The sequence below is a fragment of the Theropithecus gelada genome, chromosome 20, assembly GCF_003255815.1.
Source record: "Theropithecus gelada isolate Dixy chromosome 20, Tgel_1.0, whole genome shotgun sequence".
NCBI classification, from domain to species: domain Eukaryota; kingdom Metazoa; phylum Chordata; class Mammalia; order Primates; family Cercopithecidae; genus Theropithecus; species Theropithecus gelada.
Window position 1 is genome coordinate 42,493,578 of NC_037688.1, and position 25,102 is coordinate 42,518,679.

The 25,102-nt window shown below is 48.4% G+C and overlaps 1 protein-coding gene across 3 annotated transcripts in view; it reads left to right on the plus strand.

Annotated features, from left to right (window-relative positions):
- Window positions 1–25,102, plus strand: part of CRISPLD2 (cysteine rich secretory protein LCCL domain containing 2) — an 88,187-nt gene that overhangs the window by 34,443 nt on the left and 28,642 nt on the right. For all 3 annotated transcript variants that reach the window (XM_025370551.1, XM_025370552.1, XM_025370550.1), the window contains 6 exons: window positions 11,427–11,570; window positions 13,673–13,733; window positions 17,218–17,284; window positions 17,768–17,898; window positions 18,687–18,730; window positions 21,315–21,387. In XM_025370551.1, coding sequence (XP_025226336.1) covers window positions 11,427–11,570; window positions 13,673–13,733; window positions 17,218–17,284; window positions 17,768–17,898; window positions 18,687–18,730; window positions 21,315–21,387 — 520 coding nt within the window. The remainder of the gene's footprint in view (window positions 1–11,426; window positions 11,571–13,672; window positions 13,734–17,217; window positions 17,285–17,767; window positions 17,899–18,686; window positions 18,731–21,314; window positions 21,388–25,102) is intronic.

Sequence of the window (25,102 nt, forward strand, 5' to 3'; positions counted from 1 at the left end):
TGGCAGCTGATTAGATGGTGCCCACCCAGATCGAGGGTGGGTCTGCCTTTCCCATCCCACTGACTCAAATGTTCACCTCCTTTGGCAGCACCGCCACAGATACACCCAGGATCAATACTTTGCATCCTTCAATCCAATCAAGTTGGCACTCAGTATTAACCATCACAAGCCCACCCCTTGTCAACTTGAACCCACACACATCTCCTGAGATCATTTATAATCTTCAAATAGAGACAGTAATAAGATCCTAATTACACCTAACATAATACAACTATCCTTCGTAAAACTGGAAACTCACCACCAGTCCCCAACCCAAATGCTATGACATAAAGTTAACAATACTTAAATGCTGATATGAAGTTAATAAATCTTACGTCCCATGATAAAGGAAAAAGGAAATAACATGAAGATATTTTCTTAGTACAAGTGTATACATGCACAAACATGTTTTTAACAAAAGGAGGAAATACTCATAACAATTACAGTCCTCGTATCTGCAACTGGTCACGTGGTCATAGCTGGTATTGATGACCACCTTCTTCTGCTGCCCATTCTGTATTCCCTTTGCTTTCAGCAAGCACCTCAGCAGGTCTTGTTTTTTTTTCCTAGTGGAGGGACCCAAACCTTCATTCCTAAAGGGACTGGGCCATTTGTAGTCCTGCCTGGATTGGGCTGTTGTAGTTTCCCATTGACCTTAATCACAGGACATGGTAATACTAAGAGATGCCCCAAGGGATCTCCTGTATTCCACACATGCTCTTCCTTACCTCCATGGTGTAGCAGTAGACTGATTTCATCTTGATAATCCACGTCAATCACTCCAGCCAACACTGTAACTCCCTTCTTAGCCTGTTGACTTAAGGGTAGGAGGAGCCCAAAGTGTCCACGTGGCAATCTTAACTTCCAGTGTAATGGAATCATTGTTGTGTCTCCTGGTGGCAGCGTTCCTCCCTCTGGAACTAAGACCTCTAAGCCAGGAGAAGGTAATGTCTCAGGAACGGGAAGCAAACATTTTGCTAGTGGGTCTCTAGGGGTGAGGGCGAGTGATGCCACTTCTACTTCCACCCCTTCATTCCTGAACTCATGAATTTTGGCTATGGGAGAAACAATACCATATATTGGATGCTGATTGACGGCATACATGGCCTTCTGGAGAACTTCGCCCCAGCCCTGCCAAGTATTGTCACCTAGTTGGCATTGTAATTGTGACTTCAAAAGGCCATTCCACCGTTCTATCAATCCAGCTGCTTTAGGATGATGGGGAACATGGTAAGACCAGTGAATTCCATGAGCATGAGCCCACTGCCACACTTTTTCAGCCATAAATTGAGTGCCTTGGTCAGAGGCAATGTTGTGTGGAATTCCAGGATGGTGGATAAGGCATTCTGTGAGTCCACGGATGGTAGTCTTGTCAGAAGCATTCCATGCAAAATAGGCAAACCTGTATCCAGAGTAAGCATCTGTTCCAGTGAGGACAAACCTCTGCCCTTTCCATGATGGAAGAGGTCCAATATAATCAACTTGCCACCAGGTAGCTAACTGATCACCCCGAGGAATGGTGCCATATCGAAGGCTCAGTGTTGGTCTTTGCTGCTGGCAAATTGGGCACTCAGCAGTGGCCGTAGCCAGGTCAACCTTGGTGAGTGGAAGTCCATGTTGCTGAGCCTATGCATAACCTCCACTCCCTGCCTCCATGGCCACTTTGTTCATGGGCCCATTGGGCGATGACAGAGGTGACTGAGGAAAGAGACTGAGTGGTGTCCACAGAATGAGCCATCCTCTCCACTTAATTCATAAATCCTGCTCTGCTGAGGTCACCTTTTGGTGAGCATTCACATGGGATGCGAACATCTTCACAGTTTCTGACCACTCAGAGAAGTCCATCTTCATCCCTCTTTCCCAAATGGCTTTGTCACCAATTTCCCAATCATGCTTCTTCCAAGTCCCCAACCATCCCGCCAAACCATTGGCTACAGCCCATGAATCAGTATAAAATTGCACATCCGGCCATTTCTCCTTCCATGCAAAGTGTACAACCAGGTGCACTGCTCAAAGTCCTGCCCACTGGGAAGATTTCCCCTCACCGCTGTCCCTCAAGCATGTCCTAGAAAGGGGCTGTAGGGCTGCAGCTGTCCACTCTTGGGTGGTGCATATCGTGCAGAACCATCTGTGAACCAGGCCCTAGTCTTCTCTTCGTCTGTCAACTGATGTTAGGGAACTCCCCATGAGGCCATGGGTGCAGGCTGGCGGAGAGAAGGCAGGGTGGCGGGAGTGGAGACCCGGGGCAGTTGAGCCACTTCCTTATGTAACTTACTTGTGCTTTCAGGACTTGCTTGAGCCCAATCACATATACCACTTCCATTTGATGATGGAATGCTGCTGTGCACGACCCATGTTATGGCTCGATGGGTCAGAAAGCATCCAGTTCGTGATAGGCAGTTCAGGTCACATGGTGACTTGATGATCCATAGTCAAACGTTCAGTTTCCACCAAAGCCTAGTAACAGGCCAAGAGCTGTCTCTCAAAAGGAAAGTAGTTATTTGCAGAAGATGGCAGGGCCTTGCTCCAAAATCCTAGAGGCCTCGTCTGTGATTCACCTATGGGGGCCTCTCAGAGGCTCCAAACAGCATCCCTGTGTGCCACTGACACCTCAAGCACCACTGGAGCTGCTGGGTCATATGGCCCAAGTGGCAGAGCAGCTTGCACAGCAGCCTGTTGCAGAGCCTTCTCCTGTTCTGGACCCACTCAAAACTGGCAGCCTTTTGGGTCACTTGATAAATGAGCCAGAGTAACACACCCAGATGAGGAATGTGTTGACTCCAAAATCCTAATTGGCCCACTAGGCATTGTGCCTCTTTCTTGATTGTAGGAGGGACCAAATGCAACAACTTATCCTTCACCTTAGAAGGAATACCTTAACAGCACTAGACCTCTATAAATTTTACCGAGGTAGAAGTTTCCTGAATTTTAGTCGAATTTATTTCCCATCCTCTGGTATGCAAATGTCTCACGAATAAGTCCAGCGTGTTTGCTACTTCTTGCTCACTGGATCCAATCAGCAAAATGTCATCAATGCAATGGACCAGTGTGATATCTTGCAGAAGCGAAAGCAATCACATTCTCCCTGAATCAGATTATGACACAAAGCTGGAGAGTTTATATACCCCTGAGGTAGGACAGTAAAGATATATTGTTGACCCTTCAGCTGAAGGCAAATTGCTTCTGGTGGGCCTTAGGGGCAGGAATGGAGAAAAAGGCATTTACCGAGTCAACGGCTGCCTACCAGGTACCAGGAGATGTGGTAGTTTACTCAAGCAATGAAACCACATCTCGTACAGCAGCTGCAGTTGGAGTCACCACTTGGTTAAGCTTACAATAGTCCACTGTTATTCTCCAAGATGCATCTGTCTTCTGCACAGGCCACATGGGAGAACTGAACCAGGATGTGGTGGGAGTCACCACCCCTGTGTGTTTCAAGTCCTTGATAGTGGCACTAATCTCTGCAGTCCCTCCAGGGATGTGATAGTGTTTTCGATTTACTATTTTTCTAAGTAGAGGCAACTCTAATGGCTTCCGTTTGGCCTTTCCCACCATAATAGCCCTCCCCTAACTGTCAGGGAGCCAAAGTGGGGGTTCTGCCAGCTGCTAAGTATGTCTAAGCCAATTATGCATTCTGACACTGGGGAAATGACCACAGGATGAGTCCAGGGACCCACTGGACCCACTGTAAGCCAGACCTGAGCTAAAATTCCATTCATTACCTGACCTCCATGAGCACCTACTTTAACTGGAGGACCACAGTGATGTTTTGGGTCCCCTGGAGTCAACACCAGCTCAGAGCCAGTGTCCAGCAGTCCCCAAAATGTCTGATCATTTCCCTTTCCCCAGTGCAGTTTCCCCAGTACAAGGCCAGAGGTCTCCTTGGGGAAGGATGGGAGAAAGATTAACAGCATAAATTGTTGGTAACATAGTGGGGTCCTTCCTCAAGGGGACCTGGCCTCCCCTTCATTCAAGGGGTTCTGGGTCTGTTAACTGGCTCAAGTCTGGAAATTTATGGAGGGGCCGTGATTCTCTGTTTTTATAATTCAAATTACTCTTTTGTCCACTCGATCTGGAAGTTTTCTGCTCATGTAAATTAAGTGGGAATGCAGTAGGCTTCCTATCATTTTCACTTCTAGGAGCAGCACAATTAATTAGTCAATGCCAGGACTCTACACGAGTCAGACTATTCTGATTGCTGCTTTGCCTCTGCTGTCCATGATGGTAGCTATGCCCACCTTGCTTTTGACGGTTGAGTGCTGCCACTTGGCCCCTGCCACCTTGGGATCCAATCATTCCCATTGCATTTAAATTTTGTAGTTGAGTGACTGCGGTTCCTACTGTTAGATCTGATGTACAGAGAAAAGCAATTACAAAGATACAGGTGCTGCCTTTACAAATCTATTTCACAAAGCATTAGTCAAGGGTGTATCTTCTGGGGATTCTCCTGGCTGGGATGAGTAGGTCCAAAGTGACTAATCCACTCTACCATCCCAATCTCCCTAAGCCTTTGGACCCCTTCCTCTACATTAAACCAACGGAGATCAGGCATTTCCAGCTCACTCGCAGTGGGCCACCTTGTAATCCATATTTCAGCTAACCAAGCAAATAAAGCAAATAAAAACAGTGAAGAACCTTTTTTTAACTTCCTGAGCTGCACCATTAAATTAAACGAAGAATTCCTATTTAGTTGGCCCAAATCAATAAATTCAGCCTAATCCAACTCTATGTTCCTTCCACCATTATCCTACACCCTTAATATCCCTTCCCATGACTGTTCTCCAGATTTCTGCTTATATACATTAGAAAATTCAAGCAGTTCTTTTCAAGTGTAGCATACTTCCTCATGTGTCACACTCTGAACCTCACCTCTAGGGGCCCGCCGGGACTTCAGTCTAGTTATAGGTCTGGAAGCAAACAGGGATGTTGGGGTTGGCTCCTGAGGAGAATCAATGTTATCTTGCCTGGCAGCTGCCTCAGGGGAGGCCAGCACTGTTGCCTCAGGCAGCGCAGGGTTTATCCCCTCAGACAAAGGTAGAAAGGTTGGTGGCAGCATGCGTCAGGAAGGAGATGTTGCCACTGCTGGGGATGGGGAACCTGTTTCTTCTGGCAAAAAAAGGTCATCAGCATTTATAAGCTCAGTGTCCCCAGCTTCATCAGGGTCCTCCCACACATCCCCATTCCAAGTTTCAGGGTCCCATTCTTTTCCAATCAATGGCCTCAGTTTAATAAGTAGACACCTAGCGAGGTGTCTGTGCATGCACCTTCATTGCAGGTCAGCCACTTGCATGAGAAGAGCTTGTGTCTGTTTTTCCACAATTTCAGCTCTTTCTCTACAGGAGATAAGACTCACTCAGGGCAGTCTTAGCAGATTTGAGGCTCAGTATCTTCTTCTGAAGCTGGAAGTTAGAATCCCTGAGTTCATCATTTTCTTTCATCACTTTGTCCAGTGAACGTAGAAGCAACCAACCAGCCTCATTATTTTCCTTGGTTCTCCATATATAGTCAAAGGTATTATGTCTAGAGTCACTGAACTCCTTCCCTCTCACGAGCGCTGAATCAGGAGTGTCAAATGCACTTATTTTGCATAACTCTCCAAATAGCTCATGCCAAGGACTCCCAGTGTTCTCCATACTATTAGAAGTAGAGTCCTTAGCATTTTAGGGTACAGTCATATTAAGCAGCCAACTCCAGAAACCTTAAAACCAATTAAAGAACTCCATCCTTAATATTCTGTTCCTCTAGAACCACTCCTGGTACCAAAATCTGTATTCGTCAGGGTTCTCTAGAGGAAGAGAACTAATAGGATATATATATAGGGGAGTGTATTCAGGAGTGTTAAACTCACATAATCACAAGGTCCCACAATAGGCTGTCTGCAAGTCGAGGAGCAAGGAAGCCAGTCTGAGTCCTAAAGCTAAAGAACTTGAAGTCTGACGTTCGAAGACAGGAAGCATCCAGCATGGGAGAAAGATGTAGGCTGAGAGGCTAAGGCAGTCTAGCCTTCTCACATTTTTCTTCCTGCTTTATATCCTAGCCGCTATGGTGGCTGATTAGATGGTGCCCACCAAGATTAAAGGTGGGCCTGCCTTTCCCAGACCACTGACTCAAGTGTTCGTCTCCTTTGGCGGCACCTGCATAGACACACCCAGGATCAATACTTTGCATCCTTCAATCCAGTCAAGCTGACACTCAGTATTAACCATCACAGCCCAGGAGTTCCAGATCAGCCTGGACAACATAGCAAGAACCCATCTCTACAAAAAATAAAATAGAAAATCAGCCAGGTGTGGTCATGCGCTCTCTGGTCCTGGCTGTGGCCTGGGAGGCTTAGGTGGGAAGATCACTTGAGCCCAGGAGTTTGAGGCTGCAGTGAGCCATGATGGCGCCACTGCACTCCAGCCTGGGCAACACAGCCAGACCCCAACTCTAAAAATATAAAACAGACATTTGAATAAGAATGTAAAAGCAAACAACGTGATTTTCCAAATGAGCTCACTAGTGGGAAGCACCTGCAACATGGACGGCTGGGCAGGATCAGTCCTCCCGGGCTGTTTGGCCCTTTACTCCTGTGTCCTTGCCCCCACTGGCCTCCCCTTCATGTGTGTGTCTTGCTCGTGCTCCCTGACTGTGCTAGAGGTTTCTTGCCCCCATTCCCTCAGCTCTCAGGACTGGAGCTGTTGGAGGCGATGTGATTTTCTACCTAGTTCACCTTTTTTTTGAGACATGGCCTCCCTTTGTTGCCCAGGCTGGAGTGCAGTGGTGCAATCTTGGCTCACTGTAGCCACAACCTCCCGGGCTCAAGGGATCCTCCTGTCTCAGCCTCCCAAGTAGCTGGGACTACAGGCAGATGCCACCATAGCTAATTTTTTAAGTTTTTTGTAGAGATGGGATCTCACTATATTGCCCAGGCTGGTCTCAAACTCCCAAGCAATCCTCCCTCCTTGGCCTCCCAAAGTGCTGGGATTACAGGTGTGCGCCATCACGCCTGCCCACCATTTCTTCACTGGTTCCCATTTAGGATGTTTCCACTTCTGCTACTATAAATAACACAGGTTTCTGGTGCCTAAAACGTTTGTCATGTTTTGGGATATCTCCTCAGGCTCCCAGAAGTTATGTCCCCGACGGGGCATGGCTGGGCCATGGGGCTGACCATGCTCTTGTGGCTCAGGCTTTGTGTGTGTGTGTGTGTGTGTGTGTGTGTGTGTGTGTGTGTCTCCATTGGCAGCCTTGTCATGACCGAGAGGACTTGCAGAGAGTTGGGTGGGCTCTGCTGGCAGGGGAGGGTGGGGTAGACGTGAGATCAGGCTGGTGGGCTCTGGAGTGAAGAACAGGTGGGCTAGATCAGGGGTCCCAGACCCTCAGGACCCAGGTCCTCTGTTGTCCCAGCCAGCTGTTCATGGCTGACTGCCCACTGGGGAGAGGAGACGTCCTAAGTGGGGATGGGGCTGGAAGAAGGAGCGATCTGAACACTAAGACAGACCGTCTGGGTCTGGATCATGTATCACCTGTGGCAGTCCTGGTATAACCCCCGCCTCCAGGGAGCCTTCCTGGACTTCACAGACAGACAGTGCACCTGCCCCATGTTCATCACTCCCCCAGACTCCTTGGGAACCTTGATCGTCCTGTCGTCTCAGCTGCCAGCTCACTCCAGGGCCTCCAGGGGCACGTGGCAGGGGTGTCTTGTGTGTTGTTTGAATAAATATGCCAATAGCCACAGAGGGGCATTTTCAAAGAACAAATGTGCACAGAGACCTTAGATGCCAGTTTACGTCCACCAACATAGCCCCATGTACTAATTTTTAAATTTTTGGTGGAAAGTATCCAACTTTCCTCGGCAGGTACCCAATTTCCCTAGCTAATCATGCAGCAAGTCTCCTCTGAAGCAGCTTCTCTGTAGAAGCTACTTACCAAGAGCATATCCAGGAGGCCTGGTAAGGCCTTGACCTCTAACGGAGATGGAGCAGGGCTAAGGATATAAAAAAGAGGTATTCTCCCCTCTCACCCCCGCCTGTGTGGTGATAGAAGGCGCAGGCTTCGGGGAAAGGTGGTTTGACTCCCAGCCCAGCTACTTCCCAGCTGTGTGAGCCTGGGCAGGGCCCTTGCCCTCTCTGAGCCTTCTTCCTCATCTGTGAAATGTGGCCAATCATGCCTCCGAAGGCAAATGGGAGGCTGACAGGAGAAAATGCCAGGGATGGCTGGGCGTGGTGGCTCATGCCTGTAATTCCAGCACTTTGGGAGGCTGAGGCGGGTGGATCACCTGAGGTCGGGAGTTCAAGACCAGCCTGACCAACATGGAGAAACCCTGTCACTACTAAAAATACAAAATTAGCCAGGTGTGGTGGCACATGCCTGTAATCCCAGGCTGAGGTAGTATAATCGCTTGAACCCGGGAGGTGGAGGTTGCGGTGAGCCGAGATTGCGCCATTGCACTCCAGCCTGGGCAAAAAGAGCAAAACTCTGTCTCACAAAGAGAGAGAGAGAGAAGGAGAGAAAGAAAGAAAATGCCGGAGAGGGCCCAGCCAGCATCTGGCCAGTGCTCGGTGAACGTTAGCTCTGAGTGTGGTCACCAGGTTTAGAACCAGGAGGGAATCTGCAGAGTGATATAGATAATGCCCTGAGACCCCAGCCCGGAGCAGAATGGGGCACAGAATAACCTTGCCGTGACCTCTGCACGGAATTTCCCCGGGCCCGTGCTGGGCCATACAAGGTGTCTTCATTAGGAGGTACTCGGATCCAGCCCATCCTGCGGGTAAAGCCTTCTACTTTTCACATGTGGGTGTGAGAGCCAGGACTGTCTGTCTGCCCATTTTCTTAAATAGAGAGTCCTCAAATGCTTTAGACCGCTTTACCAAACTCTCCTCAGCTAAATAAAGCTGCGATTATGAGGTCTCAACATCCTAAAGGCCAGTGGAAGAAAACCCGGCTTATTCTCGAGCCAGCTCCCGCTCTCAGTGGGGGCAAGCCTGAATAGCCTCATTGACGGGAAGAACAGACACGCGCCCAGGCAGCCTCTGCAAACCCGGTGTCTTCCTGAAGCTTCCACAGATAGCTTTTGCTGCCAGAGGTGTTTTCAGAGTTCCCTTTTTGAATGTCTTTAAGCTCTGTTGCTGGACATATGCTCTTTTCTTTAGGTGACAGGATTCTCTGGGGGTTTTGATAATTCATGCGTTCGGTGAATTTTGTTGAGCAACTGCTGAGTGCTGGGTGCCAGGTATGAGGCAGGCTGGCCCCTGGCCTCTGGAAGTTTGCAGCTGGTGGATGAGGCAGGTGGTGGGGAAATGACAGCTGCGAGCAAGCTGCTGGGGAACAGTGCAGGGTGACCCATGAGCACATCCAAGATTAGAATTGGGGCTCAGAATGGCTTCCCACCTTCCGACTTAAACGCGTCCCTTCCGCTTGTGGGACAGGACCAACCTGGGGTGGTGATTGTAGGGTAGTGAAACCGGCCAGTGAAGCAGCTATACCCCAGCCTGGGAAGGCGTCAGGGAGTCAGTCATTTGCCCCTCGTTTGGCTGTTTGGTGTTGTGTGGACACAAAACACTTGCTCTGTCCTTTAGCAAAGAAAGCTCATGTATTTTAAGAAGTGGAAATAAGACTTTGGGATTGAGGAACACTTGATGAAACTTGGATTTTTTTTTTTTTGAGACGGAGTTTCACTCTGTCACCCAGGCTGGAGTGCAGTGGCACGATCTCCACTCACGGCAGCCTCCACCTCTCTACCTCCCAGGTTCAAGCACTTCTCCTGCCTTAGCCCCTCAAGTAGCTGGGAATACAGGCACCTGCCACCATGCCCAGCTAAATTCTGTATTTTCAGTAGAGACAGGGTTTCACCATCTTGGCCAGGCTGGTCTCGAACTCCTGACCTCATGCAATCCACCCGCCTCGGCTTCCCAAAGTGCTGAGATTACAGGTATGAGCCACCACACCTGGCCCTGAAACTTGGATTTTAATCCAAAACCACAAAGAGACCTGCGAGGGCGCTCTAGTTATTCTCCTTGAAATTGTTGTCACCCACATACATCTATTGCCTTTTTTGCTTGGGGAGCTTGGAGGCCACAGGTTTCCAACTCTGGTCCAAAGACATCTGTTGGGGCACGGGAGGGGCGTGCCATAAGTGAAGGTATTCACGGTCCCCAGCAGAGACGCTCCTGAATTTGTCTTTGATCAGGGCCGCTCTGGCAAATGAAAGTAGCAGGTTCTTTGCTTTAGCTGGAGTTTACAGATTGGTATCCTGCTGGTCTGATTGCAGGTTCTGGTGAGCAGTTTGTAGTTGTCCTTCAGGTTGAAAACTGGAAGATAAGCTAACTGAGGTTTAGTAAGTGCAATCTGTTTGGTTAATTAAAATGTTTTACAACATGGGTCGTGGTCATAGTTGGAGAAATAATAATATACCATGTCCTTGAATAAGGAAAAGATTGTTCTTTTGGATAGTCGGATAGTTCTACATGTTGAGCGTGACATTATCGGACAGGGAAACTCCAGTACAGAAGTAACAGTTGAGCTGGTTAAGTGGCCCTGACTGGCAGGGGGAGAGAAGGGATGGAAATGGGCTGGTGTGAGGTGCAGTTGGGGTCTAGGAGCACTGAGGCTGGCTTTTGTGCGCCATGGTGGGTGCATGACGAGGAAGACCCTTCCCCAGTGAAAACCCAGGGACAGGGAGGGGACTTCCTGGGGGTCCGCCATGGCTTTGGGCCAGTGGCTGAGGAAGTTTTGTTTTGTTTTGTTTTGTTTTGTTTGAGACAGAGTTTCGCTTTTGTCACCTAGGCCGGACTGCAATGGTGCAATCTCAGCTCACTGCAACCTCCACCTCCCGGGTTCAAGCGATTCTCCTGCCTCAGCACTCCCCAAGTAGCTAGGATTACAGGCGCCCGCCACCATGTCCAGCTAATTTTTGTATTTTTAGTAGAGACGGGGTTTTGCCATGTTAGCCAGGCTGGTCTCAAACTCCTGACCTCAGGTGATCCACCCACTTCAGCCTCCCAAAGTGCTGGGATTACAGGCGTGAGCCACTGCACCCGGCCTGAGGCAGCTTCTTGAAGTTGTTTTGTGGGGACAGAGGGTCAGGTGGAGGAGGAGATGGGACAAGAAAGCATTATGATAACCCAGGTGTGGGCGGGAGGCCTGCTAACCTCTGGGCAGCCTGGCTGGTCTTGGGTCCAAAGCAAACGCAGTGAGCGGAGAGCGTCCCCATCTCATCTGGGCTGGTAGAATTCCACCTGGCCAGGTCTGTTCTGAAATGTAACTTTCTCTTTGCCACTGAAATGATTCTTTGTAAAACCAAACCTCAAACACGTTTCGTTTTCAAATTGCTTTTTTTATCCCCCGAACTGCGTTTTTGTTGAATCCCAGTGTGTTATTTTTTTTCCTCCCTCTCCAATATTAAGAAGAAAACTACACTCCAAAACCTGAAACGGACGAGATGAATGAGGTGGAAACGGCTCCCATTCCTGAAGAAAACCATGTTTGGCTCCAACCGAGGGTGGTGAGACCCACCAAGCCCAAGAAAACCTCTGCGGTCAACTACATGAGTGAGTCTGGGCCCTCCTCCGCCCCGCCTGCCCTCCCAGCCACCTCCAAAGGGGACAGGGTGGGTGGAGGAGGGGAGCTAGTGGATTTAGGTCTGCAAATCCACAAACAGTGGGAAACAGGGTGCGGCGAAGCTCATGGAGGCACAACCGTAAGACGTTTTTCAAAAACGATATTTTTAAGTCATTTCAAAAGCAAGCATTATAGGACTTGCGCTTGGGTGGCATTTTTTTCCCCCAGACAGGTATTTTAAGGTTAGACCTTCCCTTGTCCTTTCAAAAGGGACCTGGGCTGAAGTTGGGTTCCTCTGGAAGGCGCTGGCCCCGCAGAGGGCAGGCAGCGTCCAGGCTGGCTCTGGCAGGTTCCACTCCTTCCTCACCAGGACCTGGCTCTGGACTCAGTTGAGCATCCATGAAGTAGGGGATAGTGATGCCGCATCAGGCTTGCCCGGAGGATGAGCTGCAGCAACGCGGGTCACCCAGTGCCAGCTGAGGCCTCCCTGTACATTGAGATAATTGCAGAGTTGCCTACAACTCTTTTTTGAGATGGAGTTTCGCTCTTGTCACCCAGGCCGGAGTGCAATGCACGATCTCGGCTCACTGCAACCTTCGCCTTCATGGTTCAAGCAATTCTCCTGCCTCAGCCCCCTGAGTAGCTGGGACTACAGGTGCCCACCACCATGCCCAGCTAATTTTTGTATTTTTAATAGAGAAGGGGAGATGTTTCCCCGTGAGACTTCCAGGAATCCACAAAATATTAGGGATTGCTCACCTCTGGCCCTTTGGCTCCCCGGGCACCTCAGCTGCCCAAGCTTTTGTTCTCCCTGCCTTCACCTCCCCAGGGTGGAGTTCAGCTCACCTTCAATTTCCCTGGACACTGCTGCGGGACCTCATTCGCAGCCGCTGTTTCTGCAGGTCTGGGGCTGTGGAGGGCTGTTTTCGCTCAGGCGGGGCTGGAGGCCTGGGCTGGATGCCCTTGGCTCTCCCCATTTGCCCCGCAAGCCTCAAAGGCCCTACAACTGGACCCCTCTTTGAGGAACAGCCTCACACTCGCCTTCTCAGAGCCCCTCTCTTCTTTTCTTTTTTTTTCTTTTTTTTTTTTTTTTTTTTTGAGACGGAGTCTCGCACTGTGTCACCCAGGCTGGAGTGCAGTGGCGCGATCTCGGCTCACTGCAAGCTCCGCCTCCCAGGTTCAGGCCATTCTCCTGCCTCAGCCTCCGAGTAGCTGGGACTACAGGCGCCCGCCACCACGCCCGGCTAGTTTTTTGTATTTTTAGTAGAGACGGGGTTTCACCATGTTAGCCAGGATGGTCTCGATCTCCTGACCTCGTGATCCACCCGCCTCGGCCTCCCAAAGTGCTGGGATTACAGGCTTGAGCCACCGCGCCCGGCTCCTCTCTTCTTTTCATAACTACCGTCTCCCCTGCCCCCACCAGGCTTTCTGTCCTCTTCAGATGATGCTGGAGCATTCTGTAGCTTGCTTTGACCAAGAAATATGCGGAGGCCTCGTCCGTCCAGGAGTTCAAAATGGTGTCATTGTTTCTTTCAATAACATACGTTTATATCCCTTTTCAAACTATAACATGACTCCAAGACTGATATGTTCCCATAAAATAAAGCAAAAAGCTTTGCAAAAGGCATCTTGGCGATGGGGGAGATGACTCGGGTGAGCCTGGCTGGGTCCCCCGCCCCACAGACTCGGAGCAACGTCCTCCCTACCCCCTCAGGAGGCCTGCCCTGCAGAGCCCTGTGGGACCACAGGCACATAGTGTATGCCAGGCACCCTGCCAAGGCCAGAGTTCACTTTCTCTGTCAGTGCTCACAAAAGCCCTTGGAGGTGGGTACTGTCGCTGTCCCCATTGTTCATATGTGGAAATTGAAATTCAGGGGGAAGTAACTTGCCCAAGGTCACTCTGCTACTGTAAAGCGGTGGGCCTGGGGTCTGAGCCCCCAGCGGAAGCCTTCAACCATCAGGCATCGCCCTTGCTCTTAGAATAGCACGGATTGGATTGCGGAATGTGCCAAAATGTCCCTCAGCATGGGGAAGGTTCTTCTCACTCTCCTGCTTTCGTGCCGTGACATGTATTTCTGCACTTCTCTCCTAGCCCAAGTCGTCAGATGTGACACCAAGATGAAGGACAAGTGCAAAGGGTCCACGTGTAACAGGTGAGCCTGTGCTGGGCTGTCCCGCCACTGCGGCCTCTGAGCCTGTGCTGGGCTGTTCTGCTGTTGCATATTTAGCAAGCTACTCTCACCAAGCAGAACAGGGGTTAGGGCTGGGTAGTGTCCGGGCACGTGCTCGCCTCGGCCATTGGCAGATCCTATGGGAATGCTGCAGGATCTGCGCAGGCTGCTCCCAGTGGGCCCCACTGGACGGATGGGCCACCCCTGTATCCCCGCCATGGTAGATGAATAAATCCATCTAGCTGATGCAGTCATTCAGATGATGAACACTGTCTGCCAAAAAGAACGAGTTTGGTTTTGGCAGTGTGACTGCCGGGCTGTTCTTTGTGGTAGTAAGCAGCCAACAGGTGCAGCCGCCGCATGCACACCCTGAGTCAAATGGGAAAACCATGTCATTGGGAGAGGGGACCTTGCTCATCTTCCTACGAATTCTGGCATCAGTTAGCCGAAAGCTGAATCGAGTTATTTAAAGCGCATGTTAAAAAGGGAAGGTGGAATCTTCGGTTTTATATCACAAGGGTTTGGAATTTAGTTTGCCAGGAGAACACTTCACTTAGACGTTGGCCGGACTGTGATGAGAGGGACTTGGAGCAGCCAGGATGAGGCAGCTCACTGGGCTCACATGTGCTGCTGTTGTTTGTTGGTGAAATGAGCCCGATGTGTCAACAGTTAGCGGTGGAATAACAGTGCCTAAAACCTCTCACTCAGTGTTAGGGTAGCACTTGCATGTCTCCATGCTGGGCGAATTGGGGAAAAGCAGGCAGCACCTGGCAGGGGCCTCTGCCGTGTGCACTGCCCAGTGTGGGCTGCCAAGAAGCTGGAGTTGTCCTTTTGTGGCGATGCATCTTTCTGAACGCTAAGCGCATCATGAGAGCTTCTCCCCTGAGTAGTACTCAGTGGAAAAAGGTGAGCACGTGTTGGAGAACATTCCTTGTCAGACAACATCGAGGCAGTTCCAGAGCTGGGGTGGGTGGGGCACTCCCCACACAGGGAGGAGGTGGGAATCTGTCCACATGAAGGCTGCTAGAGGCCTGCAGTCAAGAAGAGTTACTCAGCCCCAATCTGCCATGGTGGGAGTATCCTGAGTCTTGCTGTAGAGGCCGCCCACAGTCTGGCACATCTGTTTTCTGTTCATGGTGCTTTTACAAAATAATAGTCAGTGGGCTTTTTTTTCTGACTTGAAAACGTATCTATGCTCATTAATAATGATTCAGGAAAGTAATAACAACAACAAAAAGGTAGAAAGAAAAAAATATGTCCCAAAATCTCATCAATACCAGTAGCAATTTGATGTATTTCCTTCCAGTCTTTTTTTCTGTGCATAGATGAGGCTAATGCTGCTTATGTATTTTCTTTTCTTTTTTTTTTTTTTTTTTGAGTTGGAGTCTTGCTCTGTTACCCAGGCTGGAATGCAGTGGCACGATCTCAGCTCACTGCAACCTCTGCCTCCTGGGTTCAAGTGATTCTCCCACCTTAGCCTCCTGAGTAGCTGGAACTACAGGCTCACACCACCACACCCAGTTCATATTTTGTATTTTTGGTAGAGATGGGGTTTCACCATGTTGGCCAGGCTGGTCCGAGCTCCTGACCTCAAGTGATCCACTTGCCCTGGTCTTCCAAAGTGCTGGGATTATAGGCATGAGCCACTGTGCCTAACCTGCTTATGTATTTTCACTTAGTATTTTCCAAGTATTCCTCACAGACTTCCTGCTTAGTGACTGCGTGATACTCTGACATACAACTGTACATGAATGTGTTTAGCCATCGCTTTGCTACCTGCTGGCTTATTTCCAGCTTTTCACCATTATAAACAGTTGGGGCCAGGCACAGTGGCTCATGCCTGTAATCCCAGCACTTTGGGAGGCCAAGGCGGGTGCATCACTTGCGGCCAAGAGTTTGAGACCAGCCTGGCCAACTGGTGAAACCCCGTCTCTACTAAAAATACAAAAATTAGCTGGACATGGTAGCACACCCCTATAGACCCAGCTACTCGGGAGGCTGAGGCACAAGAATCGCTTGAACCTGGGAGGTAGAGGCTGCAATAAGCCAAGATTGCGCCATTGCACTCTGGCCTGGGTGACAGAGCGAGACTCTGTCTCAAAAATAAAAAAGAATAAATAAATAAACAGTTGAGATACGTTTGCAGGTCTGGCTTTCTGACTTTTGCTTGGAATATATATTTACAAGGGAAACTGAAGAGCTAATGGATATGAAGGTTTTTAAGTCTTTCTTAAAGGTTTTCTTAAACTTCAGAGTGATTTATACTTCCATGAATAGCAGCACCATCACTGAGTTTTACCCTATTAAAAAATCCTTGCAGGCCAGGCATGGTGGCTTGTGCCTGTAACCTCAACACTTTGGGAGGCCAAGGTGGGTGAATTGCTCAAGCCCAGGAGTTCAAAACCAGCCTGGGCAACATGGCAAAACCCCCAAAATTAGCTGGGTGTTGTTGTACATACCTGTAGTCCCAGCTACTTGGGAGACTGAGGTGGGAGGATCACGTGAGCCCAGGAAGTTGAGGCTACAGTGAGCTGTGATCATTCTTCTGTACTCCAGCCTGGGTGATGGAGTGAGACTATCTTGGGGTTTTTTTGTTTGTTTTTTGAGACTGAGTCTTGCTCTGTTGCCCAGGCTGGAGTGCAGTGGCACAATCTTGGCTCACTGCAACCTCTGCCTCCCGGGTTCAAGTGATTTTCCTGCCTCAGCCTCCCAAGTAGCTGGGACTACAGGCACCTGTCACTACACCCAGCTAATTTTTGTATTTTTAGTACAGACAGGGTTTTGCCATGTTGGCCAGGCTGCTCTCGAGCTCCTGACCTCACGTGATCTGCCTGCCTTGGCCTCCCAAAGGGCTGGGATTACAGGCGTGAGCCACCACGTCTGGCCTTGTTTGTTTTTAATGAAAAAAAAAAAAAAAAGACTATGGTTGACCTGCTATTTCTGTGGATTCAACCAGCCTCTGATTCGACCAACCTCGGATTCAATCAACTGCAGATCAAAAATATATATTTTTAAAGTGTATGGTATTACAATACAATGATAAAAAACTGGTACAAATTTTAAAAACAATACAGTGTAACAACTGTCTACATAGCATTTACCTTGTGGTAGGTATTATAAGTAATCTAGAGATGCTTTAAAGCATATGGGAAAAGACCAAAGGTTATACGCAAATACTAGGACACTTTACATAAGGGACTCAAGCATCTGCAGACTTTGGTATCCTAGGGAAGTTCTGGAACCAATCCCCCATGGATACCGAGGGACAACTGTATTGTGCTTGTGTGAATATGAACTTCAGTCTGCGCCTGGGTAAACTCTGACTTGTCCAGAAACAATGGAATCCGCATAAATGAAGCTTTTCTATATTTAGCAATAGAGCTATCGATGGAAAAAATGATAAACTCATTGTGAGATGTAATCAACGTGCTTATCTCTGAACATCATTTTGTTTCTTCTTTGTCAGGTACCAGTGCCCAGCAGGCTGCCTGAACCACAAGGCGAAGATCTTTGGAACCCTGTTCTATGAAAGCGTGAGTGTGGCCAGTCCTCCTCTCCATGGCTTGTGTGGGATCCCGTTGCATATGTTTAAAGCAGGTGGTTGGCTTTAGTAGGAAAAAATTTTCTTTCCACTCCTTAGTCAAACCTGGCATTTCTAGAACTGGGGCGGGTGTATATTTATGGGCTTACAAACTAGCAAAGCCACTTTCGGGGACCAATCCTCCTGAAGGCCAGTCTCCGTCTTAGACGGAGCATTCACACAGCGGACTAAGCGGGGAGAAGGGGCTGTTTGTCACTGTTCTTAGTTTGTAAAGCAACTCGGATGAGTTTTTAAGGTAAGCAACCCCAGGAACAAATGTGTGGTTATGGACAGAGGCGAGAGGCAGGAGTAGGGTGAGTTTTGGCTTGTCCTTCAGGCTTTTAGTGAGTTGAGGACAAATGTTTGGGTATTTCTGGTGAAACTTGCTAACAGAGGTTGAGAATATGACTCTGATCTTCCCTCCCCTTCCCGCTAGTCGTCCAGCATATGCCGCGCCGCCATCCACTACGGAGTCCTGGACGACAAGGGAGGCCTGGTGGACATTACCAGGAACGGGAAGGTCCCCTTCTTCGTGAAGTCCGAGAGACATGGCGTGCAGTCCCTCAGGTAACTACTTTGTGATCGGGGCTCTGTGAAACAGCTTTCCTGTTTATGATAGTGTTGTTGAAAGTTTGAAAAGTATCACACAGGCCGTGCGTGGTGGCTCACACCTGCACTTCGGGAGGCCGAGGCAGGTGGATCACCTGAGGTCAGGAGTTCAAGACCAGCCTGACCAACATGGTGAAATTCCGTCTCTACTAAAAATACAAAATTTAGCCAGGAATGGTGGCACACACCTGTAATCCCAGCTACTCTCAGGAGGCTGAGGCAGGAGAACCACTTGAGCCCAAGGCGGAGGTTGCAGTGAGCCAAGATAGTGTCACTGCACTCCAGCCTGGGCGACACAGCAAGACTCTGTCTCAAAAAAACAAAAAAACAAACAAACAAAAAAACCAAACCCGCAGCTCTAACTCTAATGCAAATGTGGTTTTATAATTTGATCATGATATTAATATAATAACTAACTTCCTTTATAATGTTTAAATTTATCTTTTTAAAATTCGTTTATTTTGTAGCTGTGCTTAGATTAAATTTATCTTATGTATTTGAAAACCATTATTCTTAGAAGGGGTCTATAGGCCTCACCAGGCTACCAGAGGAGTCCTTGATACAAAAAAAGTTAAGATACCCTGCTCTAGAACATTCTAAGAGCTCTCAGGCCGATAGGAAACAAGTAGAAAAGTGTCAAGTCAAGATTGCAAATAAGATAAGTATAGGAGCAAATGTTCACTTGGAGAAATGATTCTATTTGCATTTACCTAATGGCTTTTTTTTTTTTCTCTCTCTCTTAACAGCAAATACAAACCTTCCAGCTCATTCATGGTGTCAAAAGTGAAAGGTAAGCTGGCCAGTCTCTTTTGCAACCATAATACCTGGGTTATCTCAGATTTTTGTGGAAATTTCACTTCCTTGAGTCACTGATAGAATGTTTATCCTGCCTGTGAACATTATGGTTCTCATCATTGTCAAGGCTTTTTCAAGATGTCATTTCTTTAACCAGCTTCTAAGAATATCTGGACTTGAAATTGGCCCGAGATCACTGAACCAGAAACACAGGGCTGAGGTTGCCAGCTGAAGGTCACAGACGTACTGACGCCTGGGGCTAGAGTGGCTGAGAGGTTTCACTGGGAGTGCCACTTTCTGTCCATTGGTAATGGCTACCTGGAGTGTAGTGTTAAGAAGGATTCTGAGGCCTCCATCTGAGCTCAGTGGAAAACAGAGCTTGATAGACTAGTAATGTCTGCCATGGACAAGAGAAGGAGGTAAAGGGAAGTGTGTGGCGCTTACTTGCCGTCTCTGGCCCAGCTTTTTACATTGCTCAGTGTATATTCATTTGGAAGGTGGGATGCACGATGGGTGAGCACGCTCCAACCAGAAGTGAGCGGATGGGTCATAGCTGCCCACACGGCGCCCTTGACTAAAATGATCTCAGGCAAGCAGGGATGTAGGAGCCATTCCAGCTTCCTCCCCGGAGCTCTGCCAGCAGACCATGCCATTGTTTTGGGACAGCAACTCTTATCATTTGCCCTCCATGCAAAAGTTCTAGTTAGATATCTTTATTAAAATATGTAGTAGCTTTTTTTCTTATTGCAAAAAGAATGCCTGTTTATTCCAGATAATTTAAACATGGAGTGGAACATTTTTTTTTGTAATGATGACCTAAATTCCAGCAGCCAGAGATAACCATGGTGAACACTTTGGCAAATATTTCAGTTTGTTTTCTCTATGTATTAGAAGTATGTACATTGGTAATATATACGTTGATGACTTTTAAAACTTGAAATGGAGTTACATACAATTTGGTAACCTAATTTTTTTCTTAAGTAATTATGTGTCTGGCTGATGGAGTAGCTCATACCTGTAATCTCAGCACTTTGGGAGGCTGAGGCGGGAGGATTGCTTGAGCTCAGGAGTTTGAGACCAGCCCTGGCAACACAGTAAGACCCCGTCTCTACAAAAAATACACAAAATTAGCTGGGCAGGGTGGCACACACCTGTATCTCAGCTACTTCTGAGTCTGAGATGGGAGGGTTGCTTGAGCCTGGAAGCTCGAGGCTGCAGTGAGTCATGATCATGCCACTAGACTCCTCCTCCAGCCTGGGTGACAGAGCAAGACCCTGTCTCAAAAAAAAATATATATATATATATATGTGTGTGTGTGTGTGTGTGTGTGTGTGTAATGTATTTCTGTGCCTTTAAATCAAGCTTGTCCAACCCACAACCCATCAGCTGCATGTGGCCCTGGATGACTCTGAATATGGCCCAACACAAATTTGTAAACATGAGATTTATGCATGGACCTTTTTTTTGTAGCTCATCAGCTATCATTAGTGTTAGTGTATTTTATGTGTAGCCTGAGACAATTCTTTCTCCAGTGTGGCCCAGGGAAGCCAAAAGACTGGACACCCTTGCTTTTTTTTTTTTTTTTTTTGAGACAAAGTCTTGCTCTGTCACCCAGGCTAGAGTGCCGTGGTGCAATCTCAGCTCACTCCAACCTCCTCCTCATGGGTTCAAGCAATTCTCCTGCCTCAGCCTCCTGAGTAGCTAGGATTACAGGTGTCTGCCACCATGCCTGGCTAATTTTTTTTTTTTTTTTTTTTTTTAAGTAGAGACAGGGTTTTGCCATGTTGGCCAGACTGGTCTTGAACTCCTGACCTCAGGTGATCCACTCGCCTCAACCTCCCAAAGTGCTAGGATTACAGGTGGGAGTGAGCCAAGATCGTGGCATTGTACTACAGCCTGGGCAAAAAGAGCAAAATTCTGTCTCAAAGAAAAAAAGAAAAAGAAAAAGTTTACCTAGCCCTGGACTAAATAAAGACATGCTGTCAAAGATCACAGGTGGCCAGTATTAGAACTGTTTCCTTACCTCTGTTGTTTAAACACAACAAATGACCTTGAAAAAAAAAAAAAACCCTCGCCCCTCCGCAGGGATGAATGTGCCTTGACTAACAGCAGGAGGTGGGTGGCATGTCAGCAAGAGCTCTAGAGCAGGCACCGGAAACCTGGGCTCCCACCTCAGTCCTGGGAGGCCTCTAGGGGCACTCCCAGCTCTCTGGGCTTCCATTTCCTCATCTGCGTACTCAGAGTAACACCTACTATAAGGAGCAAAGGTGATCAAGTCAGGAAAAGTTTCCAAATAAGACAGTCACCATTCAGATGAAAAGCACCACCAGCCCCACAGAGAAACCACTGGGGGTGACAACACCCTCAACCTGCAGACACACGCAGGCCGTGGGTTTGGTCTCATCTCTTGAGTGCCCCTCGGTGGGGTACGAGGAGCCTGCTGGGTCCTAGTCCCAGGTCTGTTCAAGGGCCCAGGGAACCCATAGGCCCTGGTAGTCTAGTGGCCCATTTCACAGCCCCGTAGCCTGAGGCCCAGGCATGCTGGGACCTGACCCTTTCCCCCTTGCTTCTCTTCACAGTGCAGGATTTGGACTGCTACACCACCGTTGCTCAGCTGTGCCCTTTTGAAAAGCCAGCAACTCACTGCCCAAGGTAAGGCGGACCTGATCTGTCATCTTTTCTATGCATGATGTTAGATGTAGCTTTTTAGGTTGGGTGAGGTGGCTTATACCTGTAATCCCAGCACTTTGGGAGGCCGAGGCAGGTGGATCAGTTGAGGCTAGGAGTTGGTGACCAGCCTGGCCAACATGGTGAAACCCCATTTCTACTAAATTAGAAAAAATTAGCCATGGTGGTGGGTGCCTGTAATCCCACCTACTAGGGAAGCTGAAGCAGGAGAATTGCTTGAACCCGGGAGGCGGAGGTTGCAATGAGCTGAGATCACGTCATTGTCCTCCAGCCTGGGTGACAAGAGTGAAACTCTGTCCCAAAATAAATAAAATAAAAATAAAAAATCGGCTTTATTGAGGTACATGATACCATCCACCCATTAGAAGTACACGATGTGGGCTGGGCACGGTGACTCAAGCCTGTAATCCCAGCACTTTGGGAGGCCGAGACGGGCGGATCACGAGGTCAGGAGATCGAGACCATCGTGGCTAACACGGTAAAACCCCGTCTCTACTAAAAAAAAATACAAAAAACTAGCTGGGCGAGGTGGCGGGCGCCTGTAGTCCCAGCTACTTGGGAGGCTGAGGCAGGAGAATGGCGGGAACCCGGGAGGCGGAGCTTGCAGTGAGCTGAGATCCGGCCACTGCACTCCAGCCTGGGTGACAGAGGGAGACTCTGTCTCAAGAAAAAAAGAAGTACACAATGCAAATCAAAACCACAATGAGATACCATCTCACACCAGTTAGAATGGCGATCATTAAAAAGTCAGGAAACAACAGGTGCTGGAGGGGATGTGGAGAAATAGGAACACTTTTACACTGTTGGTGGGATTGTAAACTAGTTCAACCATTATGGAAAACAGTATGGCGATTCCTCAAGGATCTAGAACTAGATGTACCATATGACCCAGCCATCCCATTACTGGGGATATACCCAAAGGATTATAAATTATGCTGCTATAAAGACACATGCACACGTATGTTTATTGCAGCACTATTCACAATAGCAAAGACTTGGAATCAACCCAAATGTCCATCAGTGACAGATTGGATTAAGAAAATGTGGCACATATACACCATGGAATACTATGCAGCCATAAAAAAGGATGAGTTTGCATCCTTTGTAGGGACATGGATGCAGCTGGAAACCATCATTCTTAGCAAACTATCACAAGAACAGAAAACCAAACACCGCATGTTCTCACTCATAGGTGGGAACTGAACAATGAGATCACTTGGACTCAGGAAGGGGAACATCACACACCGGGGCCTATCATGGGGAGGGGGGAGGGGGGAGGGATTGCATTGGGAGTTATACCTGATGTAAATGACGAGTTGATGGGTGCAGCAGACCAACATGGCACAAGTATACATATGTAACAAACCTGCACGTTATGCACATGTACCCTACAACTTAAAGTATAATAATAATAAATAAATTAAAAAAAAAAAAAAAAGAAAAAAAGAAGTACACGATGTGTTTTGGCCAAGGCATACAGGATCACGACCACCATCCATCAAAGCGGAGGACACTATCACCACCCCATGTCATTACTGCCCTGGTGGTCAGTCCTTCTCCCTCCACCTCCCAGCCACACCCCTGCCACCAGGGAGCTTCTTTCTGTTGCTCTGATTTTGCTTTTTCAGCAAAATTATGGCGCCATGGTGGGGTGTGGTCCTGGGTGTCTGTGGCTTCTTTCAGTCTGTGTCATGTGTTGGAGACTCAGCCGTGTTGTGGAGTGTGTGTGTTTATTCTTTCAAATCCTTATGCAGCATTCCATTCTGTGGATACGTGACAACGGGTTCGTCCCGGGAATCAGTTCTACAGGCAGCTAACCCCAAATGACTGATCCGTGGAGGATGATGCCTCCCAGCATAAAATAAAGGGTGTCCTGGCAACACCTGTCACTGAAGTTCCTGGTAGATCCTCTTGGGAAGGGAACACAGAGGAAACATCCTCTCATTTGAATGGGCTGAGGCGCCTTCTCAGATGGAAAAGGCCACGGGATGTCTCCACTTTGTAGATGTTCCCCAGGGTTCAGATCATATAATACAACTGTAATGCTAAGCTGCCCTTCAAACAGAGCACACTTTCTGACTTAGCTCCATTGTAAAATCAGAAATAGAATGAGAGTCCCAGGACCCGGGGTTGAAATGCTCTGAGGATGAAGACATCTGCCCTGGAGGTTGGGTGGTGTGGCCTTCATGAGCCCTTATACTGGGCTGGAGACCTGTGGATTCTCCAAGGGACAATACGCGGTGACCCCAGGGTCTGAGCAGCGAAAGGCCTGGGAGGGCAATGGTTGGGAGGGGCCCAGACTCCTTTCCCTCGGCCACCACCCCACTTCAGCCTTTCTCTGGGCCTCCGCTGCCTCTGCACCACCGTCTTGATCGCCCTTGAATGTTCGAGTGGGGATAACAGCCTTTTAGTAGATTTTCCCTGAATATTAGAAAGAAGCAGAAGGAAAGAATTTCAGAAAATATAAACAGAAAAACTTGACAGAGTACAGTATCCAAAATGTTAATTTCTGACCTGCTATTCCAAAAGAAGAAGTAGGAGAGAATGGAGAATGTTCCTAGACTCTCTCCAATTCTTTTTTTTTTTTTTTTTTCTTTGTTTTTGAGACCAAGTTTTGCTCTTGTTGCCCAGGCTGGAGTGCAGTGGCGCGATCTTGGCTCACTGCAACCTCTGCCTCCCAGGTTCAAGCCATTCTCCTGCCTCAGCCTCCCTAGTAGCTGGGATTACAGGCCTGCACCACCACGCCTGGCTAATTTTGTATTTTTAGTAGAGATAGGGTTTCCCCATGTTGGCCAGGCTGGTCTCGAACTCCCGACCTCAGGTGATCCGCCTGCCTCGGCCTTCCAAAGTGCTGGTGTTACAGTTGTCAGCCACCACGCCTGGCCTTTTTTTTTTTTTTTTTTTTTAAATCCACACACACACCCTTTCTCTCTACCCACTCATTTCCCTTCCCCGCCCCTAAGAACTGTTTCAACTTCTCAGTCCCTTTGCCAGGCCTTCTTCCTTCCCATAATCCTGTCCATCTGGGGCCCTATGGCTTCCAGCTGCCATTTTGGTTTCTTGATCCCTGGGCTCCAGCCCACGGTGGACTGTTCCAGATAAACAAAGAAGATCTTTTTTTAAGTAAAGCCTGTGCTGTTTCCCAGCTTGAGTTTGTCAAACCACCCAGGAGTCACTCATTTCCTCATCCCCTGGAGCATCTGTGGGGACTGACACAGAGTGATCTAACCCCTTCCACCGCAGGTTATCAGTGCCCCATCCTTGGAATATTCTGTGACTCACTGAGGTGAGGGCCCTCCACCCTTTCCTCCTCGACACAGGGAAGCGGCCTTAGAAAAAGTCTCTCGATGCTAATCTCCGTAATGTACCCACAGTATGAACTGGTCAACACCCAAGAATGGGAGGGGCGGCCTCACAATTCCACACTCTTCTCTCTTAGATGTTTCTTCCCTTTACCTTTTTGTTTGTGCATGTCTTTCGTGGATGTGTGTGTGTTTTTAAAAATTCTATCTACACTGTGTAAGAGAAGCAACGATATTAATATCTTTACCTCCGCTGAGGGGGGCAGTATTGTTTTTTTCCTAATGAGGAAAACTGTGTGGCGGTTTCCTTTCATCTAAGAGCTTAAATCTTGGAATTCAAATAAAGAGAGCCAGCTTAAGAAGTTTGGTTTTCTGTG